The sequence below is a fragment of the Colobus angolensis genome, unplaced genomic scaffold, assembly GCF_000951035.1.
Source record: "Colobus angolensis palliatus isolate OR3802 unplaced genomic scaffold, Cang.pa_1.0 Scaffold90, whole genome shotgun sequence".
Lineage (NCBI taxonomy): Eukaryota > Metazoa > Chordata > Mammalia > Primates > Cercopithecidae > Colobus > Colobus angolensis.
This window is the reverse complement of record NW_012122932.1, coordinates 379,090-402,596: the sequence shown is the minus strand read 5'-3', so window position 1 is coordinate 402,596 and position 23,507 is coordinate 379,090. Positions and strand designations below refer to the sequence as shown.

Genomic DNA, 23,507 nt, shown 5'->3' with positions numbered 1-23,507 from the left:
AAAAAAAAAAAACAGAGTATGTGTTCCTCAGGAACTATGGAAAATAGAGAAGTGCAATACTACTACCACTAAAAATACAAAAATTAGCCCAGTGTGATGACTAATATCTGTAATCCCAGCTACTCAGGAGGCTGAGGCAGGAGAATCGCTTGAACCCAGGAGGTGCAGGTTGCAATGAGCCAAGCGCGTGCCATTGCACTCCAGCCTGGGCAACAAGAGCAAAACTCTGTCTCAAAAAATAAATAAATAAATATGTTTTTAAAGGCTGCAAAACACTGTCAAACATTTACATGGTTATCATTTTTCACTATTACATGCACTATAATGAGCATACTTATAGCTGCCATTTGCATACAACCATAATCCACTTATGATAAGTTCCTAGACTATTGAAGAGCAAACTCTGAAGGACTCCAGAATTTGATTCTGAATAACTTCATTAAAATCCATCCATCATTTTTTCATACAGATATGGCTCACCCATGATCCTTTCATAATCATTAAGAATAGAAGAATATTGAAAATACAGATTTTACCTTGGCCTCTGTGAGATACAAAAGACCTTGAAGAAAAGTTTCCTTTTATGTTTGCTAACTCTATTCACAATAATGCCTAAGCATATGTATTTCTGTATTTCTTTCAAAGAAAGCATACTATATTGCCCAAGTAGTTATTATTAGGGAAGCGTGCTCCTCGTACTCAAGACCCTATGTGATAGCATGCTATCAAACAAGAAAACAAAAGACCCATCCAAACCAAAGGAAGTGTTTTGTTCCTGAGGTTACTTCATCTGCCTTAGCTTTGCTTGCTCTTTTCCTAAGTGTCTAGACATAACCACATCTGCCAACTGAATGCCACACTGCAGACTTGTCAGGTATATGTACATAAAAATCGGTTATTATTAGATGCTTTAGAATGGTTCTACTTTTCAGAAGGAAAGAGATCCATTTGAGCATGACTTCTGGGTTAAATTTTAAACATCTACATATAGTCTCCAGTGACCACAGGAATGAACATGTAGCTGTCTTCCTAGTAAGATTAACTATTTTTTGTAACTGAAACTTTCTGCAATGAGTCAAATTTGTAGAAATTCTGCTTCACATAATCCAATATCACCTCACCAGAACTGGTATTCGTTCTACATGACCAATTTATTTGGCAAGGAGATTTTAATTTTATAAACTAAACCTTAAAAGACAAAAATCAACATTCGGGCAGCCTTCACAAAAATACCCTGCGCTTGTATAGTGCTCCGCCATCCTCTTTACTCCTCAAGAACTCACTTAGAGCTATTCTCCCACTTTACAAAAAAGACAAATAAGGGTTACACCAGGGAAAGAACTGGGTCAAGAGTGAACCATTCATAACCCAGAGGACATTCAAATCTGGAATGTCCTTTTCATAACAGCCTATCTTCCCCAAGAATCAGGGTGAAACAGGGTTAATGGGCATCAAACTAATAAAAACACTTGAAGTGAAGCCTTGCTCTTTATGATTTCCCTCACTATCTTTAATATTTTTTGTTTTTTTTTTGAGATGGAGTTTCGCTATTGTGGCCCAGGCTGGAGTGCAATGGCACTCTCTCAGCTCACTGCAACCTCTGCCTTCCGAGTTCAAGCAATTCTTCTCCCTCAGCTTCCCAAGTAGCTGGGATTACAGGTGCACACCACCACACACAGCTAATTTTTGTATTTTTAGTAGAGATGGGGTTTCATCATGTTGACCAGGCTGGTCTCAAACTCCTGACTGACCTCTGGTCATCCACCTGCCTCAGCCTCCCAAAGTGCTGGGATTACAGGCATGAGCTACTGTCCCGGGCCATCTTTAACACTTAATAGGGCTAAAAATATTTCCTCTCAAAAGAGTTGTTTGAGGAATAGGGAACCTAGTTATCTTGGTTCCACTATTTATTAATTATATGATTGCTGTTGACATTTTAAGTTGTGGTGTTCACATCTGTTGTACACATAGGATTTCACATGTATACCGTTTTACATGTATTTCACATTTATACAGTCATTTAAAATTAAATGAGATCATGTATGAAAATGTTCTAGCACAAATAATGCTCAATAAAATATTTACTGAATGAATGAGTGCCTGGAAAGAGTATATACTGCATATGTCCAAAACAGTAAAGACATTTGCCTGTAGCAAATCTATTTGCATGTTTGCCTAAAAGGAAGGGGTTGCCACTACATACAGAATATAACTAAATATACCTGTTATCCTAATAAATTCTTTCTTTGAATTTTGCCTCTATTCCAGACTGTTTCACTATTAATTGTAAATACCTGGTAAGCCATGTAATAAACCTAAAACAAGCATTATGTATAGCTTTGAAACAACTTGTCACTACAAATGCACATAAGTGGAGTATCACGGAATCAAAAGCAAGAGCTGCTTCTTGACTTTTAAATATATTAAATAGGCATTTGGTAGTACTCATGTTTTTTACAACTAATTTTTGTAATCTACAAAACATTTGACATTTATACACACTGCAGCAAGGAAAATGATGAACACAGTGTTTTTAGAGTTAGCATTTGCTGTTTTAAAAACTTACTGAGAAATGCTGAAGTAAGTCTTCTTTTTCTTCCTCAATGAATCCTCCAACTGTTAGTGCTTTGGGGCGATGGTCCACCACCATGTGATTTAGTGAGCCCCTTCCTCTTCCTCCACGCCCTCGGCCTCTTCCTCGACCTTGAGAGGACATGGTCTTTCCTCGACCCACAGGTAAAATACCTAACCGTGCAGCCTGAATAACAACAAAAAGTAGAATGCAGCATATATTGTTAGACTAAACCTTAAAAACAAAGGAAAACTTTTTTTTTTTTTTTTTTGAGATGGAGTTTCATTCTCATTGCCCAGGCTGGAGTGCAATGGCGTGATCTCGGCTCACGGCAACCTCTACCTCCTGGGTTCAAACGATTCTCCTGCCTCAGCCTCCCAAGTACCAAGTAGCTGGGATTACAGGCATGTGCCACCACACCTGGCTAATTTTGTATTTTTAGTAGAGACAGGGTTTCTCCATGTTGGTCAGGCTTGTCTCAAACTCTTGACCTCAGGTGATACACCCACCTCAGCCTCCCAAAGTGCTGGGATTACAGGTGTTAGCCACTACGCCCGGCCAAAGGAAAACTTTTTTGAGACGTTAAATGTGGTGGGGCACTAACTCCTTTTAAATCTCACCTCAACCTGTAACTGACTGAGTTTTTTCCGTAATTCTGTGGTGTCTTCTCCTGAGGACAGCCTCTTGTGGAGGTCCAGTTCAGTATCTAATAACTCCTTCTGGGCCTTTGGAAAAATCGAAAATAAAAAGGTATTTTTTAGATAACTTACAAGATCTTCTCCAGAACATTATAGTTACACAATGACACAGAGAATGAGAGCATGCAATAAACATGGGTGTTTTGAAAAAACTAACTTTACAGATATAGTAGTGCCAACATGTAAAAAGTAAATGGGTATCAGTGAAAAACAGTAAGCATTAGACAGCTTAAAAATCAGATCCTAGGAACAGACACCTGAGATGAAGGAGCTCAGAATAACTGTCACATAATAAAGTATCACAAATGAAACACAAAAGAGCAAAATAAATTATATAGTAAAAATGTATTTATAGTACAATAGTAACAGCTACATAATTACTACCAGATCGGAATCCATAACTGTTGCCATTCTCTTTTTTGTTAGAGACAAATTATTTATCAGTCTTTAAGAGACAAGACTGCCAGTGATATTTTCTACCTCTTTAATTTTTAAAATGTGCATATATATTTTCTATTAATTAGAAAAAATTCAATAAAAAACATTTTTATTATACTTTTAAGAAGAAATCTTAAACATTTTATGTTTCGATAGTAACAGAGAACCATAATTTCAAATTTAATGTAATATTGCATATAACAATTTACATTCTACATATCTGACAAATTTATTACCAGTTCTCAGAGGACTAGAATTGTCTATAATCACACCACAGAACTGTGGTATAATGGAACCACTGTCTAAACCAAGTACAGGCAAGGAAACAGATAGAAATTAATAAAATTAGACTTAAATAGATCTGGAACTTCTGATTATTCTTTTTAATAATATGCCACATTTTTACTCATATGAATAGGCCAGGCTACTGTTTTAAAAGGATGGTTTTATTACAATACTATTACAGCATTAAAAAAATACTGCTGAAATGGGAAATACCTCTTTCATTACCATCACTCTAATAGTGTCATCTTCAGCAGGGAACCAAAATATTCAGTTAAAAAACACATCTTTGTTCAAACAGGGTATTATGAACCTCTTCCCAAAAAGGGTACAGAGAATCTGCACAAACACTAAAAAAAAAAATTGTGGCAGCTGGGTGCAGTAGCTCACACCTGTAATCCCAGCACTCTGGGAGGCCAAGGTGTGAGGACTGCATCTGAGGCAAGCCTGGGCAATATAGTACCTTGTCTCCTTAAAAAAAAAAAAAAAAAAAGTACTATAATCAGGATATCTTTAAGTACTATAATTGTTTGTTTCCCTATATTCCTATTAGGATATTAGCTACCTAAGGGTTCCATTGTACTTTCAAGGTGCCAAGCACATGGCAGATGTTCAATAACCCTATGTTAAATAAAAAAAATGCAAATAGATACCTCCGTTTTTGTCTTCACTTTAGATGGTGTGGAGACTGCAGAAGATGTTTTTAATTCATCTTTTAATTGTGAGATCTTCTCTCCAAGCTCTTTCAAAGTCTTCATTATATTTGCTCTTTCTTCTGGTTTCATATTTTTGTTTTTTTCTAACTTGGATATTAACATCTACAAAATAAACAGAAAAAGGTAAAACCATGCTTAATAAATTGTAATATAAAGAAGACTTTAAAAATCATGAATAATACTTTTAAAATCAATTCTATACATCAATTCTAGCACGCAAATAATGAGCTCTTGTTTTACCTTTTGGCATTCTATTTGTTTTTCTAACACTTCTTGCCTTTTTTTCCTCATATCTTGTTGTAACTTCATTGCTTCCTATATAAGTGAAAAAGAAATTAATACAGATAACATAATTTGCCACCATTCTCAACTCATTTTTTCTGGGTCCTCCCTGAGACAGACTGTCCCCCTAATAAAAAAATAGCTGACACCAAAGATGAAACCTTTGAGTATATTTTCCCTAATACTTTCAACATAATAGAGTTTATAACTGTACTTAAAAAATATTTAAAATATTGGACCTAATTAGCTATCTCTATGAGATTTATTGACTTGAACGAGCTGAATGTCCTTATGAAGAAAAACAAAAGTTGTTTTCACTTGCCAATGTAATAAGCTAAATCCTTATTTTTGAAGTTTAAAGTTTAAAAATGTGAGGCTAGGCATGGTGGCTCAACCTGTAATCCTAGCACTTTGGGAGGCTGAGGTGGGAGGATTGCTTGAGTCCAGCCTCGGCAACAGAATGAGACCCTGTCTCTACAAAACAATGAACAAAATTAGCCGGGGCATGGTGGCACATGCCTACTCAGCTACTTAGAAGGCTAAGGTGAGAGGATCATTTGAGCCTGGGACATCAAGGCTGCAGTGAGCCATGATCATGCCACTGTACTCAATCTGAGTGACAGAGACCTTGTCGAAAAGAAAAGAAAAAGAAAAAAGTGACATGCAGCTATAGGTTGGAAATGATAGAGTAGGCCGGGAACAGTGGCTCACACTTGTAATCCCAGCACTTTGGAAGGCCAAAGCAGGTGGATCACCTGAGGTCGGGAATTCAAGACTAGCCTAACCAACATGGAGAAAATCCGTCTCGACTGAAAATACAAAATTAGCCAGGGTGTGGTGGCGCATGCCTATAATCCCAGCTACTCTGGAGGCTGAGGGAGGAGAATCACTTGACCCTGGGAGGCAGAGGCTGCGGTGAGCCAAGACCATGCCATCGCACTCCAGCTTGGGCAACAAGAGCGAAGCTCCATCTTAATAATAATAATAATAATAATAATAATAATAGAGTAAAATCTACAGATTTCACCAGGAAAATTGTGCCTCCCACCCTCCTGTTAAATCTCTAATTATACCGAGATAGTACATATAAATGTCTATTTAATTTGGAAAACCCTATGTGAACTTAATAGGATGACAATGAAACTCAGAACTGAATCACACAGATAATAATTACAAAAGTGTTATATTTTATATGAATTATTATCTACCTAGGAATTTAAAAAAGAAAATAAATACTAGAATTGAGGGAATAATAGTGTATTAAAAAAAATTCTGAATGGCAATTGTGAAACATTTTTTTCTGTATGTCCATCTTTTTTTTCCAAGTGTACACTACAGAAGAAGCTATATGAGCATTATGATGTCATGCCCTACCGACATGAACTGATTTAAAAGTGATAATGTAACGACTTAACAATTCAACGCATCTTTTCTTCTGTAAGGCAAGAAGAATCAAGATTGTTACCTGTTTTTTTTTAAGCACTTCTTGAACATCATGAGATTTAGACCCTGAACAGAGCTTTGAAGGTGTCTTTAAGTTTGAGGAGCTGTAAATCAGTTTTGGATGGCCTGGAGTTGAAAATATCTAAAAAATAAAGAAAAAAAAAAAAGTACACACAAATATAATTATATCTAAAGAAAAAAAAAGCACACACAAATATAATTATATCTAAAGGAAAAAAAGAGCACACACAAATATAATTATATCTAAAGAAAAAAAGCACACACAAATATAATTATATCTTAGAAATGCTTAATTTTTTAGAAAGGATGCATATATTTCTACTCTTCTTAGGATTTAAATTTTCTTTCTACATTTAAAAACATCATTATAAAATCTAGTTCTTTATTCATAAATTTGTCACCCAAAAGATAAAAACAGCCTTACTGCCCTCCTGTTAAACACAATTTCACAAAATACCAACATCAGACAAAGCTGCTCGTGACCATAACAGATCAAGACAAAATGAAGACCATTCCCTAATCATGACTGAACAGAGACAAAAACATGAATGCTATGCAAACCATAAAATGACTAAACATAACGTTTATGCCAGGAATGACTGCTGCTTCTTCACCACTTACTGCTTTAGCCTCATTCCAGGTAAGATTTAGTAAGCTATCCTATTACAGAATTTATGCCTGTTTCCTTAAATCCTTCTAAATCATCTAACTTAGCCGAAATCCTAAAATAAGTCCTTTTGGCACACACAGTTGCATTGTGTATACCTCTCACTGAATAATAAGTTGAATTTGTTTGGCTACAGGTGGTATCTGGCTGGAGGGTATTATAAGTTGTTTTTTGTTAGGTGAAGTGCCGAACAAAAACCCTTGTTTCCAATAACTGAAAAATCCTTCTAAGAATTCAGCTACGTTTTTGTTTTTTTTTTTAATTTTTCCTTTCTTCCTTTTTTTTTTAAAGACAAGGTCTCACTCTGCTGCCCAGGCTAGAGCGCGGAGGTGCAATCACAGCTTGTTGCAACCTCAATCTCTTGGGCTTAATCCCACCTCAGCTTCCTGAGTAGCTGGGACTATAGGTGCAAGCCACCACGCCTGGCTGGTTTCTTTTCTTTTTTGTAGAGATAGGGTTTCTCTATGTTGCCCAGGCTGGTCTCAAACTCCTGGGCTCAAGTGATCCTCCAACCTCAGCCTCCCCAAGTGCTAGGATTAGAGGTGTGAGTCACTGTACCAGTCTTCTTTAAAACTTTTTAATTAACTTTGAATAATATAAGAGAGAGAGAAAATAATAGTCAGAAATCCATGGAAAATTCAATCTCATAAATAATATATCCAAATGTAAGACTTCTCTCAATCACCACAACACTTAATTATCATCAAAACTAAACCAGTTTACACAGGAAAGTCCTGCATGTACCGTAAGAACCTTGTATAGCTGATGTTCATGTTATCATTTATTTTATTAAAATGGCAACAACTAAAATTTACTGAGCACTATTTATGTGCTACACATTCCCCTTTGGGGCTTTTTTTTATTAACATAAAATTAACATTAAAGTTTTAATTCCCACAGCAACAGCTAGTAAGAGGCAGGTTAAGTCAGTCAGGGCCATCTGACTTGAAAATCTTTAATCACTTTTTTTTTAAAAAAAAATGGAATTTTTGAAACAGACAAAAGTACCAAGCAGCAACAATAATCAATATGTAAAATAATCTCCTTTCATTTATATCCCCAACTATATTCTTATCCCAAATATCATATGATCCGTAATATTTCAATTATATCTCTAAAAGATATGGACTCGTTTCATTTTTCAACATAACCACAATACTATCACAATATATAGTTAAAAGGCAATAATACTTCTTTAATATTAAATATTCACCTCTCCAGTTCCTGCTTGTACTTTTCTAAACAATGTCCTCCCATTTGACATGGGATCTATTAAAGTCCATGTAAGTGTAACTTGTTATATCTCTTTGAAGTCTCCTTTACTTCATAGTTTCCCTCTCCATCTCTTGCTTTTTGTTGCAAATTGTTTGTTGAAGAAACCAGGTCACTGATCCAGTAGTACTACCCCACAGGATTCTATGGTACCCTTGAAGATGTCTCTCTATACCCCAAATTTCTTTTAAATTAGTGGGTAGATTTAGAGGTCTGATCAGATTTGCTTTTCTCTTTGACAGAACTCTAGTAATCTCTGACACCCTCCTTACTTTCTGGCTTGATACCATATTCTAGGCTCATCAGCAATACTGCCAGTCTCAGGTCTGGAGACAGCTATTTCTTCAAGGATTCCTGGATCCCTTTGAGTGCTAGGGATGCTCAATGACTGGGCTGGTCATTGTTTCTAGACCTTTTCAGTGAACAGAATTGGGAAACGTTTGGGGAATATTTTGTGGCCTTTCTTTCCCTTTAAGATAAAATATAACCTGAGTTTATACTGATAGTTTCTATTCAAATGCAGGACTACAGCCTATTTACTTAATCTTATCTATCTACTATCTCTCTTTTCAGCCACACTGAAAATCTCAGTTGTCAAGGACATCAGCATAATTCCTCATTTTAATTACTCAACAATGCTCACAGATGGGTTTCAGAATATCAACACTGCCAATGTTGATATGATTTCTTTAAATCATTTTTTGTCCTCAGGGTATATCACATTAGGAATATATTGTCAAATCACTGTTTTAAAGCGCTCAATGCAGATATGCTAGTTCATGGGTTTCACTTTTCTTTTCACTTTTTAGGGATTACTTCTATTTCATTTAATTTTACTTTATAATTACATTCAGAATTTATTTACATGGTTCCAAGTCAAATCTACAAAACAAGACATAATCAAAAGTCATCTAGCTTCTTCTATACTTGCCATAACCACAGGATTTAAATAATATGAATTATCTTTTTGTTTTTTTCCTGTTATAAGCAAATACTTCTCTGTGTTCAGTGCCTCTACTTTTTCACACCAGCAGTAGTAAACTATGTATTTTTTCTTCCATTTTGCTTTTTTACTTAATATATTCTGATAATCACTCCATGGTACATACAAAAATATTCTTCATTCTTTATATAGTTGTATATTTACTGTGTAGATATACTACATTTGCAGTTAACCAGTCCCCTACAGATGGGCATTTGGGTTGTTTCCAGTCTTCTGTTATTATAAAGGGTATATCATTACTAGCCTTGCACATATGTCTATCTATATTTTGGCTAGTATACCTTTGACATAGATTCTTAGAGGGAAGATAACTAGTTTAGTAATGCATATACATAATTTTGGCAGATACTGTACTGCCAAATTTCCTTTCATGAGGGGTTGTATCATTTAGTTTTTCAATCAACATCTAAATCTCAGATCCATTTGGAATTTATACTGGCTTATGATATAATAAAAAAAAGAGGATCAGATCTTATTTCATCTTTTCCCTACTGGCTATCCAGTTATCCCAATACTATTTATCAACACGTCTATAACTCCCCCACTCATCTGGGACACTTTGTTATTATATAATAACTCCTATTTGCAATTGAGTCTATTTCTAGATTTTCTATTCTGTTCCACTGGTCTGTCTATTCATGAGTCAATATCAGGTTGTTTCAGTTACAGAAGCTATATTGTATTTTTTGGGATAGCATGCATTGCTGCTCTTCCTCTGCAGTTTGCTTTGCTTTCCCTGCTTATTTTTCTTTTTATTTAGCTCTCTTTGTAATAATCACCATGCTCAAGAGTTATAGTACAGATATATTACTAAAAATAAATTACTTAAAATATATCGCAAAGTTTGGTTTTTTTACTATTACAGAATACCCTTCACTAAATTCTTAAAAGATGAAATTAAAGAAATTAACTAATAAAGACACTTATCTATTAATAAATATCTAAAATTCGGCTGGGTGCAGTGGCTCACGCCTGTAGTCCCAGCACTTTGGGAGGCTGAGGTGGGTGGATCACCTAAGGTCGGGAGTTCAAGACCAGCCTGACCAACATGGAGAAACCCCGTCTCTACTAAAAATACAAAATCAGCCAGGCATGGTGGCGCATGCCTGTAATCTAAGCTGCTCAGGAGGCTGAGGCAGAATTGCTTGAACCCAGGAGGCGGTGACTGTGGTAAGCCGAGATTGTGTCACTGCACTCCAGCCTGGGTGACTGAGTGAAACTCTGTCTCAAAAAAAAAAAAAAAAAAAATTAAATAAATAAATAAATATCTACAATTCTCAAATTCCTACTTCACTTTGCTTTTGTTTTTGTTTCTGTCTTTTGAGACAGTCTTGCCCTGTCACCCAGGCTGGAGTGCAATGGCGCCATCTTGGCTCACTGCAATCTCCACCTTCTGGGTTCAAGTGATTCTCGTGCCTCAGCCTCCCGGGTAGCTGGGAATACAGGTGTCTGCAACCACGCCCAGCCAATTTTTTTATAGTTTTAGTAGAGATGGGGTTTCACCATTTTGGCCAGGCTGGTCTCGAACTCTTGACCTCCAGTGATCCACTCACCTTGGCTTCCCAAAGTGCTGGGATTACAGGTGTGAACCACCATGCCCAGCCTCCTACTTAACTTTGAATAGGAAAAAAATTTCACTAGCAAATTTCTGACTGAAACATGGAAATTAGAGAGGTATACCTGCCACACTTAGGTTAGCTGTCACAACTGTCTTGACTGTCTGACTGATAACTAATTTATTTTGTTAATTCACTGAATGATTCTAAATATATCTGAAGCTCCCAAAAATGCCTACCTGGCAATCTTCTCCAGCACCACCAGACTGATTCAATAAATGTGATGCATCACTCTGGTTACCACCTGCATGTCCAAGACGATGTTTAACAGGAACTTTGTTAAGAACATATGCACCTGATGTCTGTGGTTTGCTCATCATCTGCATATACAAAATAAACACTTATGTGGCAGAAGTTTAAAAACATGCCTAGGAATGATACAAATTTAAGATGATTACTCTAGGGAAGAAGATAAGAAAATGGGAATGGGAAGGTGCTTCCATTATCCATAAGGTTTTATTTTTTAATGACACTGGTGAATATAGAAATGATTGATAGATTATTCATACTTTTGGGCAGGGCGCGGTGGCTCAAGCCTGTAATCCCAGCACTTTGGGAGGCCGAGATGGGCGGATCACGAGGTCAGGAGATCGAGACCATCCTGGCTAACACGGTGAAACCCTGTCTCTACTAAAAATACAAAAAATTAGCCGGGTGAGGTGGCGGGCGCCTGTGGTCCCAGCTACTCAGGAGGCTGAGGCAGGAGAATGGCATGAACCCAGGAGGCAGAGGCTGCAGTGAGCTGAGATCCGGCCACTGCACTCCAGCCTGGGCGACAGAGCAAGACTCCATCTCAAAAAAAAGAAAAAAAAAAGGATTATTCATACTTTTTGGAATGTCTAAAACATATCACAACAAAATGCATGCACCTACACACAAAAAAACAATTATTTTTTAATGTTTCCTCTAGTATGCAATGCTCTGAAAGAATTAGAGGGTCTTGGCTGGGCACAGTGGCTCATACATATAATCCCAGCACTTTGGGAGTCCAAGGCAGGTGGATCACCTGAGGTCAGGAGTTCAAGACCAGTTCAAGACCATTTTACATGGTGAAATCCCGTCTCTACTAAAAATACAAAAATTGGGCAGGTATGGTGGCATGCACCTGTAGTCGCAGCTACTCGGGAGGCTGAGGCGGGAGAATAGTTTGAACCCAGGAGGCACAGGTTGCAGTGAGCCAAGACTGAGCCACTGCACTCTAGCCTGAATGACGACAAAGCGAGACTGTCTCGAAAAGAAAAAGAAAAAAAGAATAATAAAAGAATTAGGGGGTCTTAACTGACAGTGGCTTAATATGAATAACTGTGAAATGATCACCTCAAAAACATAATGCAATATTGGGCTGTACTAACAGAACCTGTCTAATGATCACCATGAAGGTGATAATATGAACTCTTTTCTACACTATTCATCCAACATCTAGGCGAAGCATTCACCTGTGGGCCCTTACATGAAGTGGGATACAAGTGGGATAACTGAAAGAGAATTTAGATGCAAATGAGCAGGATGATAAATGGAGTCGACACCATGTACTGCAAGGAATACTTTTAAAAAATCTGAATGCATTTACTCTAAGCATGAGATTATCTAGGTCAGTATCTGAATGGCTCTGATGTGTGGTATTTTGTCCTTTTGTTTTTTCCTTCCTTCATCTATTCAATCAAATACGTTTTGAGCAATACGTACCAGATATTGTTTTAGGCACTAGGGACAGAATGGACACAACAGGCAAAATTCCAGTTCTCCTGGAGCTTCTATACCCATTTTTAGAAGGAACGTATAATTTTTCTTACATGGGAAAAAGAAGGGCAAATGGGTAGACACAAAAAAAGACTGATTCTAATACAAAATAAAGAAATAGCTTTACAGTCAAAGTTGCTCAGTGGTAGATGGTTATTATACTTTAGTGTGCATAACAATAACTTAAGAGTACTTGTTAAACATGTATATTTATAGGCCCTATAGCTAGAGACTGACTCTACACAGGTTTGAGACGGTGAAGCCCAGGAATTTGCACCCAGGTAAGTGATTCTGATGTAAAATAGCACATCTCAAACTTTAAGGTATGTAAGAATCACCTGGAGAGCTTGTTAAAACACAAATCCTTGGGCCCCACCCATAGGGATTCTGATTCAGTAGGATGGAGTATGGCTCAAGAATCTGCAATTTTTCCCCCAAGAATCTGCATTTCTAATAAGATCCCAGGAGACCAGATGCTGCCGGTCTGCGGTTCAAATTATGAGTAGCTCTTATGTAGAAGACCCAAGGACCAGGAACTGAAAAATACTGATCTAGAGGGTGTAACTAAAAGACCTTTAATTCCCAGTGAACCAGATTACCTTCTGGATACCTCCATGCACTGCTGAAGGAGCAGACTGGGCCACTAGCACCTGCTGCTGATGAAGATGCTGTGGCAGGTGATGGTGCTGCTGTGAGAGGTGACTAAGTGTTTGCTGTTGTTGCAGGAGCAGCTGTGCTGAGGACTGTAGTGTCGGTTGCTCATTATTTTCCCTATGCCACAAGACTCGAATGAATCGGTTGTTTAGAACTGCTTCTGTGCTAGAAATGGCTTTCCTGGCCTCCTCATTGGTAAGATATTGGATTAGGGCTGCTTCTGGATCACCCTTAAAAGCAACCTTGAAGAAAATAAAACAATATAAATTCCCAAAAACAGAAAATAGTTAAATAAATTATGACCCATTGCTATGTAATGAATGTTTTCCCCAAAATACACATGTTGAAGCCCTAAACTCCAACATTACTGTTTTGGAGACAGAGCTTTTAGGATGTAATTAAGGTTAAATGAGGTCATAAGGGTGCATCCTAATGAACAGTATCAGTGGCCTTAAAAGAAGAGAAAGAAATCTGCCCCAACCCCCTCTTTTTCTTTCTCTGTCTGCCATATGAGAACGCAGTGAGAAGCCAACCATCTGCAAGCCAGGAAGACAGCTCTCCCTAGGAAATGAATCATCCAGCACCTTGATCTTGGACTTCCCAGTCTCCAAAACTGTGAGGCTACCCATTCTCTTTCAGGAAGAGATTGCAGAAAAGAACCAAATGAATTCACAAGAACAAACGTGGTTTAACAAGTCCATCATAAAAGTGGATATACAGATATATGGTGGCATTTACAGCACTTAGCAGAGATGATCAGAATAACCACTGACTCATTTAAACAAGGTGAGCTAATAGAAATTTTCCCAAGACCCATAAAATGCCTGGCTTCTGTCACCGACATAGCCACAGTTACCTGGATATTAACAATAGTTCCAAATTTGCTGAAGTGTTCATTGAGCTTGGTAATGTTGTTCAATTCCTGAGGGATTTTCTTGACTTCTAATTTGGTGTTTGTATACTGATTCTTTCGTAAGAACCCTGGTTTATTTTGATTGTTATTTCCTTGCCTAAAAGGAAAATTAATACATCTTAGTTAATTCTCCTACTTCATGCCTAGCCAAGAGATATAACCACAAAGAATTTAGGTTTATAATTTTTTTAAGTGCCTTTTGTGGATGGGCATGGTGGCTCACACCTATAATCCCAGAAAACTTTTTCAAAATCCTATGAAACATTATATTCAAAATTCAAACCACAGAAATATATTAAACATCAAGACACGGGTTACAAGCTGGGCGCAGTGGCTCATGCCTGTAATACCAACACTCTGAGAGGCCAAGGCAGGAGGACTGCTTGAGCCCAGGGCTTCCAGACCAGTCTAGGGAACATAGTAAGACCACATCTCTATATAATAAATTAATTGCATTGATTAATTTGTTTAAACTGCCTTTTGTGAGACCTTAACATTCTTCAGAAATTACTAAGCAATTTTCACATTATTCTTTTTTGTTGTTGTTTTTTGTTTTTTTTTTTGTAGACAGAGTCTCACTCCATCACCCAGGCTGGAGAGCCGTGGCATGATCTCGGTCCACTGCAACCCCCACCTCCCGGGTTCAAGTGATTCTCCTGCCTCAGCTTCCTTAGTATCTGGGATTACAGGCACACACCACCACGCCCGACTAATTTTTGTATTCTTAGTACAGACAAGGTTTCACCATGTTGGCCAGGCTGGTCTCAAACTCCTGACATCAGTGATCTACACGCCTCGGCCTCCTAAAGTGCTGGGATTACAGGTGTGAGCCACTATGCCCGGCCGACATTATTCTTATTACATGAGAATAGAGAAAAGGTGAAGAGAAAGGTGAACAGCAATAGATTACAAAAAGAAAAGGCCCAACTAACACTTAAAATCATATGCTAAAAAGATCTAACATAAACATCTACCACAATTATCAAGGACTCTAACATCATTAAATTAAATTAAGGCTAGAACATCATCTTTTTTTTTTCTTTTTTTGAGACAGAGTTTTGCTCTTTTTGCCCAGGCTAGAGTGCAATGGTGAGATCTCAGCTCACTGCAACCTCCGCCTCCAGGGTTCAAGTGATTCTCCCACTTCAGTCTCCCAAGCAGCTGGGGTTATAGGCGTGCACCATCACGCCCGGCTAATTTTGTATTTTGGGTTTCTCCATTTTGGTCAGGCTGGTCTCGAACTCCTGACCTCAAGTGATCCTCAGCTTCCTTAGTATCTGGGATTACAGGCACACACCAGTGCCCGGCTAGAGCATCATCTTTAATGGCGTATTTTCAACTTCTGCAAGGGTACTAAGCTATTTTCTTCACCATTTATTTCTTTTTTTTTCTTCTTTTCTATCCATTGCCAGTGTGTCAGTAATTTTTAATATTGGGTTAGGTGTAGAAATAGGTAGGTACAAATTAGAAATACCTTTTATGGGCCGGGTGTGGTGGCTCACACCTGTAATCCCAGCACTCTGGGAGGCCAAGGTGGATGGATCACCTGAGGTCAGGAGTTCAAGACCAGCCTGACCAACACAGTGATACCCCGTCTCTACTAAAAATACAAAAAATTAGGTGGGTGTGGTGCCGGCACCTGTAATCCCAACTACTCAGGAGGCTGGGGCAGGAGAATCACTTCACCCCGGGAGGCGGAGGTTGCAGTGGGCTGAGATTATGCACTCCAGCCTGGGTGACTCTGTCTCAAAAAAAAAAAAAAACAAACCTACTATAAATATTGTTAACTTTTTAATTTTTACAACATTCTAACGATGTCTCCTAGAACCCTAACTTCAAGATATTTAGTTTGAAAATCATTAATTAATGACAAATCTTATTTTTATGAATTTACTAATGCAAACAACAGTAACAATGAGATGCTACTAATTAGCAAATTATCTTACTTTCCCAGCCAAGGTTTCTTTGTGAGTGGCCCGTCCAAACAACTCATAGCTCTTTTTCGACTATCTGGTTCAAGAACTACTCTGGTTATGTTGCTATTAATCGAAACAGGAACTGGTGGTTCAGTCTGGATCACAATGTTAGCAGCTGTTGGAAACAAAAATTCAAATTACTGAGTTTTTCAGGAGTCTCAATGATTAACATACTTAGTCTAAAAGCTAAAGAGTACTATTAATAGCTCAATTACTTTCATTTCTCTTTTAGAAATGCCTAACAGAAGAAAAAGTTACAAATGCCTTTTTCTATAAAAACTAGAAATCCATGTTTCAAAACTCAAAGTTAACCTTGATGTAATAATTGACTCAGGCATGAATGATCAATAGATGAAAAAAATATTGGTGAAAGGCTGTTGGAAAACAAGATTCTTATGGTGCCAAAGTAACACTCCAAAAATTACATTTACAATGGAGAGCTCTGGGCCGGGCACGGTGGCTCACGCCTGTAATTCCAGTACTTTGGGAGGCCAAGGCGGGTGGATCACCTGAGGTTGGGAGTTCGAGACCAGCCTGACCAACGTGGGGAAACCCCGTCTCTACTAAAAATACAAAAAAATTAGCCAGACATGGTGGTGCATGCCTGTAATCCCAGCTACTCGGGAGGCCGAGGCAGGAGAATCACTTGAACCCAGGAGACGGAGGTTGCGGTGAGCCAAGATTACACCATTGCACTCCAGCCTGGGCAACAAGAGTGAAACTCAGTCTCATAAAGAAACAAAGAAAGAAAGAAACAAACACAATGGAGAGCTCTAACAATGATCACCTTATGCAAGCAATCAAACTTAGCACCATTAATGGACATTATTTGCCTCCTGGTGTGATTCAACAAGAAGTTAACCACATCATAAGAATTACATATTATTATAGAATTATGGTTTTATGTGTGGCAATAATACTGTGCTTATATAGGACTGTCTTATTCTTAGATATAAGGTAAAGGAGTTAAAGTTTCACAATGTCTACCACTTACTTTCAAGAGATTCAACAAGAAAAAGTGAGTGGAGAGAAGAAAGAAAAGAGAGCATTCATGCCCAAAGGTAATAAAATATTACTGGTAAATCTAAATGAAGGCATTCAGATGTTTATTATGTTTCTTTTGATTTTCTATAGGTTTAAAGGTGGGAAGAAACTCCAAAGCCAATACTATAAATTGACAGAAATACTCTAAGAATCTGTCCTTACAATAAATAACGTGTGGGTAGGAAGAGGTGTACTGAACAAAACAGAAATTAACAACACAAAACTATGCCTATTGAATCCTGATTATTTCTCTTAACTTTAGCAACTCCACCAAGCAAAGAATAACCCAGAGCTGAATGCCGGGGTAGGTATATGGTTAGGAGTTGGTACATTTGATTTCATCTTTGTCAGGGAAATTATGATGTAAAGATTCATTCACTTGACATTTAGCTATGTGACAGCTCAGCAACTATAGCAGACGTTGGGTATACATTGGTGAATAAAATAGACATGATCCTTGCTCTTGCGGGACTTGTGTTTCAGAAGGCTAATGAAGAAGACAGCAACTGTGATGGCATAAAACATTCTAGAATTTGAGATGCCATTATGTTCTCCTTAAATAGTTTTTATCATTACCAGCTAACATTGCCTAATGCTTTTTTTTTTTTAACTTAATGAAGTGTGTCATATTAAAGGAAGGAGATATAACTAAAGGTTAAATGACTTGCCCAAGACAACAAAGAAATCCTGTTGTACACAAAACATGACTTCTACTCTGAATTCTAGTTCTGGCACTTAACAGCTGCGTGACCTTGGGCAAGTTCTTTAAACCTCTCTAAGCTTCAGTGTCTTTACTTGTAAAAGGGGAGAATAAAAACAGAAACATGAGAGACAGTAATATCTATGAGGCTGGGTGTGGTGGCTCATGACTGTAATCCCAGCACTTTGGGAGGCCAAGGTGGGATCTGGATCACCTGAGGTCAGGAGTTCAAGACCAACCTGACCACTATGGTGAAACCTCGTCTCTACTAAAAATACAAAAATTAGCAGGGTTGTAGTGGCGCACACCTGTAATCCTAGCTACTCAGGAGGCTGAGGTGGGATAATCGCTTGAACCCAGGAGGTAGAGGTTGCAGTGAGCCGAGATCACGCCACTGCACTCCAGCATAGGTGACAGAAGGAGACCCTGTCTCAAAAAATATATCCATATATATAAAAATATATATATATATATGAGAAGGCATTTGGTAGTCTTCATACAAAACTTATTCTTATAGTGGTAATAGTGTTATTAATGGCAGGAAAAAAAGAATTAATAAAGCTAGGATAGAAAGTAAGAACAGGAAAATGCTAGGCTGGGCACAGGGGCTCACACCTGTAATCCCAGTACTTTGAGGTGCCAAAGTAGGCCCTTCAATGATCAGTTCTTTGAGGAAGGGATCAGTAATTTCATCTATCTATACACAACACCTAACACAGTGCCTAGCAACAAAACTAAAACAGCCTAAAGTCCTACTAAAAGAAGTAGTTAAGTAATATTAGTGTGATTTATATTTAAAAATATTCTAACTATAGCTTTAAAATAAACTTTGGAGATAAAGTTATTTAAAAACATCTGAGATTAATACATAGTACCCTTCAAAGAGATGATATATAAGTAATTTGGACCTTAATTTCCTCAAGCGAGGCCAGAAATGCAAATGTAATAACTATATCCAACTACTGCATAACACTTAGCATCAGAAAAAGTTCAAGGTATTCTCACCTCTTGGATTTGCATCCATATCTCCAGATGTTAGGCCAATCAGATTGGGGCGCTGTGTCTGTGTTCTTGAAAAGAACTGTCTGTACTGAGATCTACCAGAACTAGTAATACTAGGAGCTTCTGGGTTGTAACCATCTGGTTCATATGTATCTGAGGGAAAACAAAGCAACAAAACACACAACAAATCAGAGAGAGGTTAAATCATCTCTCATTGTTCTAAAATAAACACCTGCTTAAAAAACATATATTCTCCAACAAATATAAATACATCAACCTACAGTCACCTCTCAGTATCTGTGAGGGACTGGTTCCAGGACCCTCCCACAGATATCGAAATGCACAAATGTTCAAGACTTTTATATAAAATAGGGTGGTGGTATTTGCATATAACCTAGGTAAATCCTCTTGTATACTCTAAAACATCTCTAGGTTAATTATAATACATAATATAAATGCTATGTAAATAGCTGTTATGGATATTGTTTTTAAAACTTGCATTATTTTTAATTATTGTATTGCTATTTTTTATTTTTATTTTTTCTGAATATTTTCAATCTGTAGTTGGTTGAATCTGCACATGTGGAACCTGAGATGAAGACTGTATTTCTCTTTGTGTTACAGTATCTAGACACACTTTTTGAAACTGAAAAAAAAAAAAAATGCTCCTATTACAGAATATAGATACATGCATCCGTTCTTACATAATGGTATTTTCAGATTCACTCACCTACTCATTTCTGCTCTATATATTAATTACCTTATCCAAATGTCAATGTACACTTTTTTTTTTATTTTAAAAAATAGCCGGGCGCGGTGGCTCAAGCCTGTAATCCCAGCACTTTGGGAGGCCGAGACGGGCGGATCACGAGGTCAGGAGATCGAGATCATCCTGGCTAACATGGTGAAACCCCGTCTCTACTAAAAATACAAAAAACTAGCCGGACGACGTGGCGGGCGCCTGTAGTCCCAGCTACTCGGGAGGCTGAGGCAGGAGAATGGCCTAAACCCAGGAGGCGGAGCTTGCAGTGAGCTGAAATCCAGCCACTGCACTCCAGTCTGGGTGGCAGAGCGAGACTCCGTCTCAAAAAAAAAAAAAAAAAAAAATAGAGATGGGGTCTCGCTACCTTGCCCAGACTGGTCTTGAACTCCTGGGCTTCAGCCATCTGCCGGCCTCAGTCTACCAAACTGCTGGCACTACAGGTGTGAGTCACCATGCCCGGCCCAATGCACATTTGTTAATACAAATTTTTACATACACAAACACCATATGTGAAGGACTGAGTTTCCTCTGTTATCTATCATATCTCCAATTTCTAGGCACCTTTTTAATTGAGGTCAAAAGAAAATGTATTCATTTGGTTATCTGCACTTCTTCAAACTAGAGAGAGAACAGCTGGTTTCACACATAAACCATATTTCAAATAAAACAGCACATGCGCTCACATACACATCAGTCACGTCTATGATTTAGAGTATAGAAGTCATTCAGAATATAAGATCACCAAATTATCCTCATTTAGGGGATCTTCCTGGCCACTACAGGCATTTGAGTCAACAGTCAATAAATAGCACAACTAGGATTCAGAAGTCCTCAATCCAGAAAATGTCTCACCCCCAATACTCTTAGATTAAACCTCTCCCATGAATATTATGCTTCTCCCAACTTCAGATTCACAAGCTAACTTCCTTCTTGCACAAAACATTCACAAGCTACAAGGAGGCAATAATAATAAAATGCTATTAAAGCACAGGTGATTCTGAGATACCTAATATAAGAACTAGAACTGCTGGTCGACATTCCTTCTCTTCCCCCCACACCCCCACGTTTCCCCTTTTTCCAGGTTTTGAAAACAGCTCATGGAATTACACAAAAAAGGCATCACTAGATTAAGAACTGTCTCCCTCTAATAAAATGTTAAATTATGTTGAAAAGTAATCATTTGGGGCATTTGTACTGTCCTCCTCAGAGAAGGATGGAACAGAAAATTTAATAAATTATTATCACAATGACATTCCTATTAGAGATTTTTTATTTCATTCCTAAGGCTTGCATTCAGTCTCAAAGTTTCCTGATGATGATTAATAAAACCAAATAATTGGGCCAGGTGCAGTGGCTCACGCCTATAATTCCAGTACTTTGGGAGGCCAGGGCAGGTAAATCACGAGGTCAGGAGTTCAAGACCAGCCTGACCAACATGGTGAAACCTCGTCTCTACTAAAAACACAAAAATTAGCTGGGCTTGGTGATGCATGCCTGTAATCCCAGCTACTCAGGAGGCTGAGGCAGGAGAATCGCTTGGACCCTGGAGGTGGAGGTTGCAGTGAGCCAAGATCACGCCCTTGCACTCCAGCCTGGGTAGCAGAGTCAGACTCTGTCTCAAAACAAACAAACAAAACAAACAAATAAACAAATAAAAACAAATAATTTTGCCTCAATGGTTACAGGACTATGATCATAGTTATCTGCCAAAGAGTATTTTGGGGGCTTCATACTTAATTATTTTAGTTTTTGCTCTAACTTCTCTCTCTATAATTTTTTGTTTCTTTAAGACAACTAAAGACAGTATTTAATCGTGAGCATTCCCTCCTGATGGAAACACACTGTAATGATATGTCTAGCTTAAAAGTAAATCTAACATAGTTGCTTATTAAATTTCAACGTGTTGAAGAATGATAGTTTGAAAATGATATGTAAAGTAACAGCTTCCCTGGTTATGCCAACTCTAAAAATTACATGCAATATAACACACAAAATGAATACTGCTTTTTCTTTTTAAAAATGGATCAGCAAATTATGATTAAAAATTTTCAGTTACCACTTGGCACTACTGACAGAAAATCTCCTACAGTTAAGACTGCAGAAAGTTTTAAAGAAGTTACATAATCAAATGACCTTGTGCTATAAATCCTGGGAATACACAGAACACCAATTAACTTAAAAGCCCTTTAGTTAATTAAAATGAATAAGATCTAAAGGCAAAGTGAGAAAGGGTTAAAAACACCTCATGAAACACCCACAAAGCACTCCACAGATCCTTCAAAATACCTATGTCAATAGGACAAAAGAATTTTTAAGAATTGCTACATTATACACACATACAAGGGGCAAAAGGACTATACAACTGGCAAAAGGGAAAAAAGGACATGATCGGCAAGAAACCAGATGTTTATTTTCGTTTTGTTTCAAAGAAAAATTAACCTAGTTTATTACAATGTATAACTAATCAGAAAACATTAAGTGGATATTTATCTTCCCATCTACCTGATTAGAAACTAGCTCAAGGAACTAGCATCACTTTGTTACCGAGGCACTGAAAGTAAATATAGAGGACACCAGAGATGACGGATACACAGGCCTAATCATCTAGCAGCCACTAGAGACAAACCAAAGAAGCAAAGGAACAGAAAATAAAACTACCTATGAGCTTTAATAGGACTTTATGACAGCAGATCAGGATGCCAGGTCACCGCTTAGGCTGGCCAGCTTAAGGTAAAAAAGATCAGTGAGGTGGATGGCCATCTGTAGCAAAGCTTACCTGGAACCAGAGGGGTAGGGCTGGAGACTGAGGTATGGTACCCAATGGAGGATCCCATGAGGTTTCGAGGTGGCACCAAACGAGCTGCCAACAGAGGAGGCGGTGTCCCCAACTGAAGTCGCTCAGATGCAGCAGCACCATGTTCACGAGAGTACATGGGCTGTCCTATAGAGAAAAGAATAGGAGGGCAGCTGGGAATGAGAGTCACAAGCTTCTCTTAGGTGATGATGTGTTTCCTGAGACTTTGAGCCAAAAACAGAGAAATTAAACCAACAGGAATAGAAGTACAGAAAGATGTTCCTGGGATTCTTTCTAACTCAAGAAAGAATAGACATGCAACTGGTTAGGATTCATCGAGGTATAAAGAAAAGAATAAGAATTAGGTAGTATATATAATCTCCATCTTTCCTGATCTTAAGTGGAGACTACGTGCTAATTTTATCCAAAGCTGAACAGTGAACCATATCAGGTTATTAGACAAAGGAGCCCTGAGCTACTAATTATACACAATTTTTCTATCCAATGAGATATGCAGGTATGAAAACTGTCATACCCATTAAAAAGAAAACCACCCCCCTCCAACCAACCCACATAATTTCAGGTTTGCACAAAATATGCTTCCATATCTAAGGGCAGAATAAAAGATAAAGGCATTAAGAACAAACCACTACATGCATACCTTCACAAAGAATAAGAAATGCTCCAAAGAAAAAATTAAAGATAGTGAAAATGTGTTATCTCTGTGAGCACATGGGTAAGAAAAATTGAGAAAGGGAAAAGGACAGGCCAGGCACAGTGGCTCATGTGGCTCACGCCTGTAATCCCAGCACTTTGGGAGGCCGAGGCGGGTGGACCATGAGGTCAGGAGTTCAAGACCAGCCTGGCCAAGATGGTGAAACCCAGTCTCTACTAAAAATATAAAAATTAGC

General features: G+C 37.9%; 1 protein-coding gene across 1 annotated transcript in view; it reads right to left on the bottom strand.

Moving 5' to 3' along the window:
- Nucleotides 1–23,507, bottom strand: part of RBM27 (RNA binding motif protein 27) — a 96,101-nt gene that overhangs the window by 19,691 nt on the left and 52,903 nt on the right. Inside the window, exons 8-18 of the mRNA XM_011931674.1 lie at nucleotides 22,579–22,743; nucleotides 19,043–19,192; nucleotides 16,264–16,408; nucleotides 14,261–14,414; nucleotides 13,350–13,646; nucleotides 11,190–11,330; nucleotides 6,454–6,573; nucleotides 4,947–5,021; nucleotides 4,644–4,808; nucleotides 3,193–3,297; nucleotides 2,567–2,758 (exon numbers count right to left, since the gene is read on the bottom strand). Of these exons, the coding sequence (XP_011787064.1) occupies nucleotides 2,567–2,758; nucleotides 3,193–3,297; nucleotides 4,644–4,808; nucleotides 4,947–5,021; nucleotides 6,454–6,573; nucleotides 11,190–11,330; nucleotides 13,350–13,646; nucleotides 14,261–14,414; nucleotides 16,264–16,408; nucleotides 19,043–19,192; nucleotides 22,579–22,743 (1,709 nt within the window). The remainder of the gene's footprint in view (nucleotides 1–2,566; nucleotides 2,759–3,192; nucleotides 3,298–4,643; nucleotides 4,809–4,946; nucleotides 5,022–6,453; nucleotides 6,574–11,189; nucleotides 11,331–13,349; nucleotides 13,647–14,260; nucleotides 14,415–16,263; nucleotides 16,409–19,042; nucleotides 19,193–22,578; nucleotides 22,744–23,507) is intronic.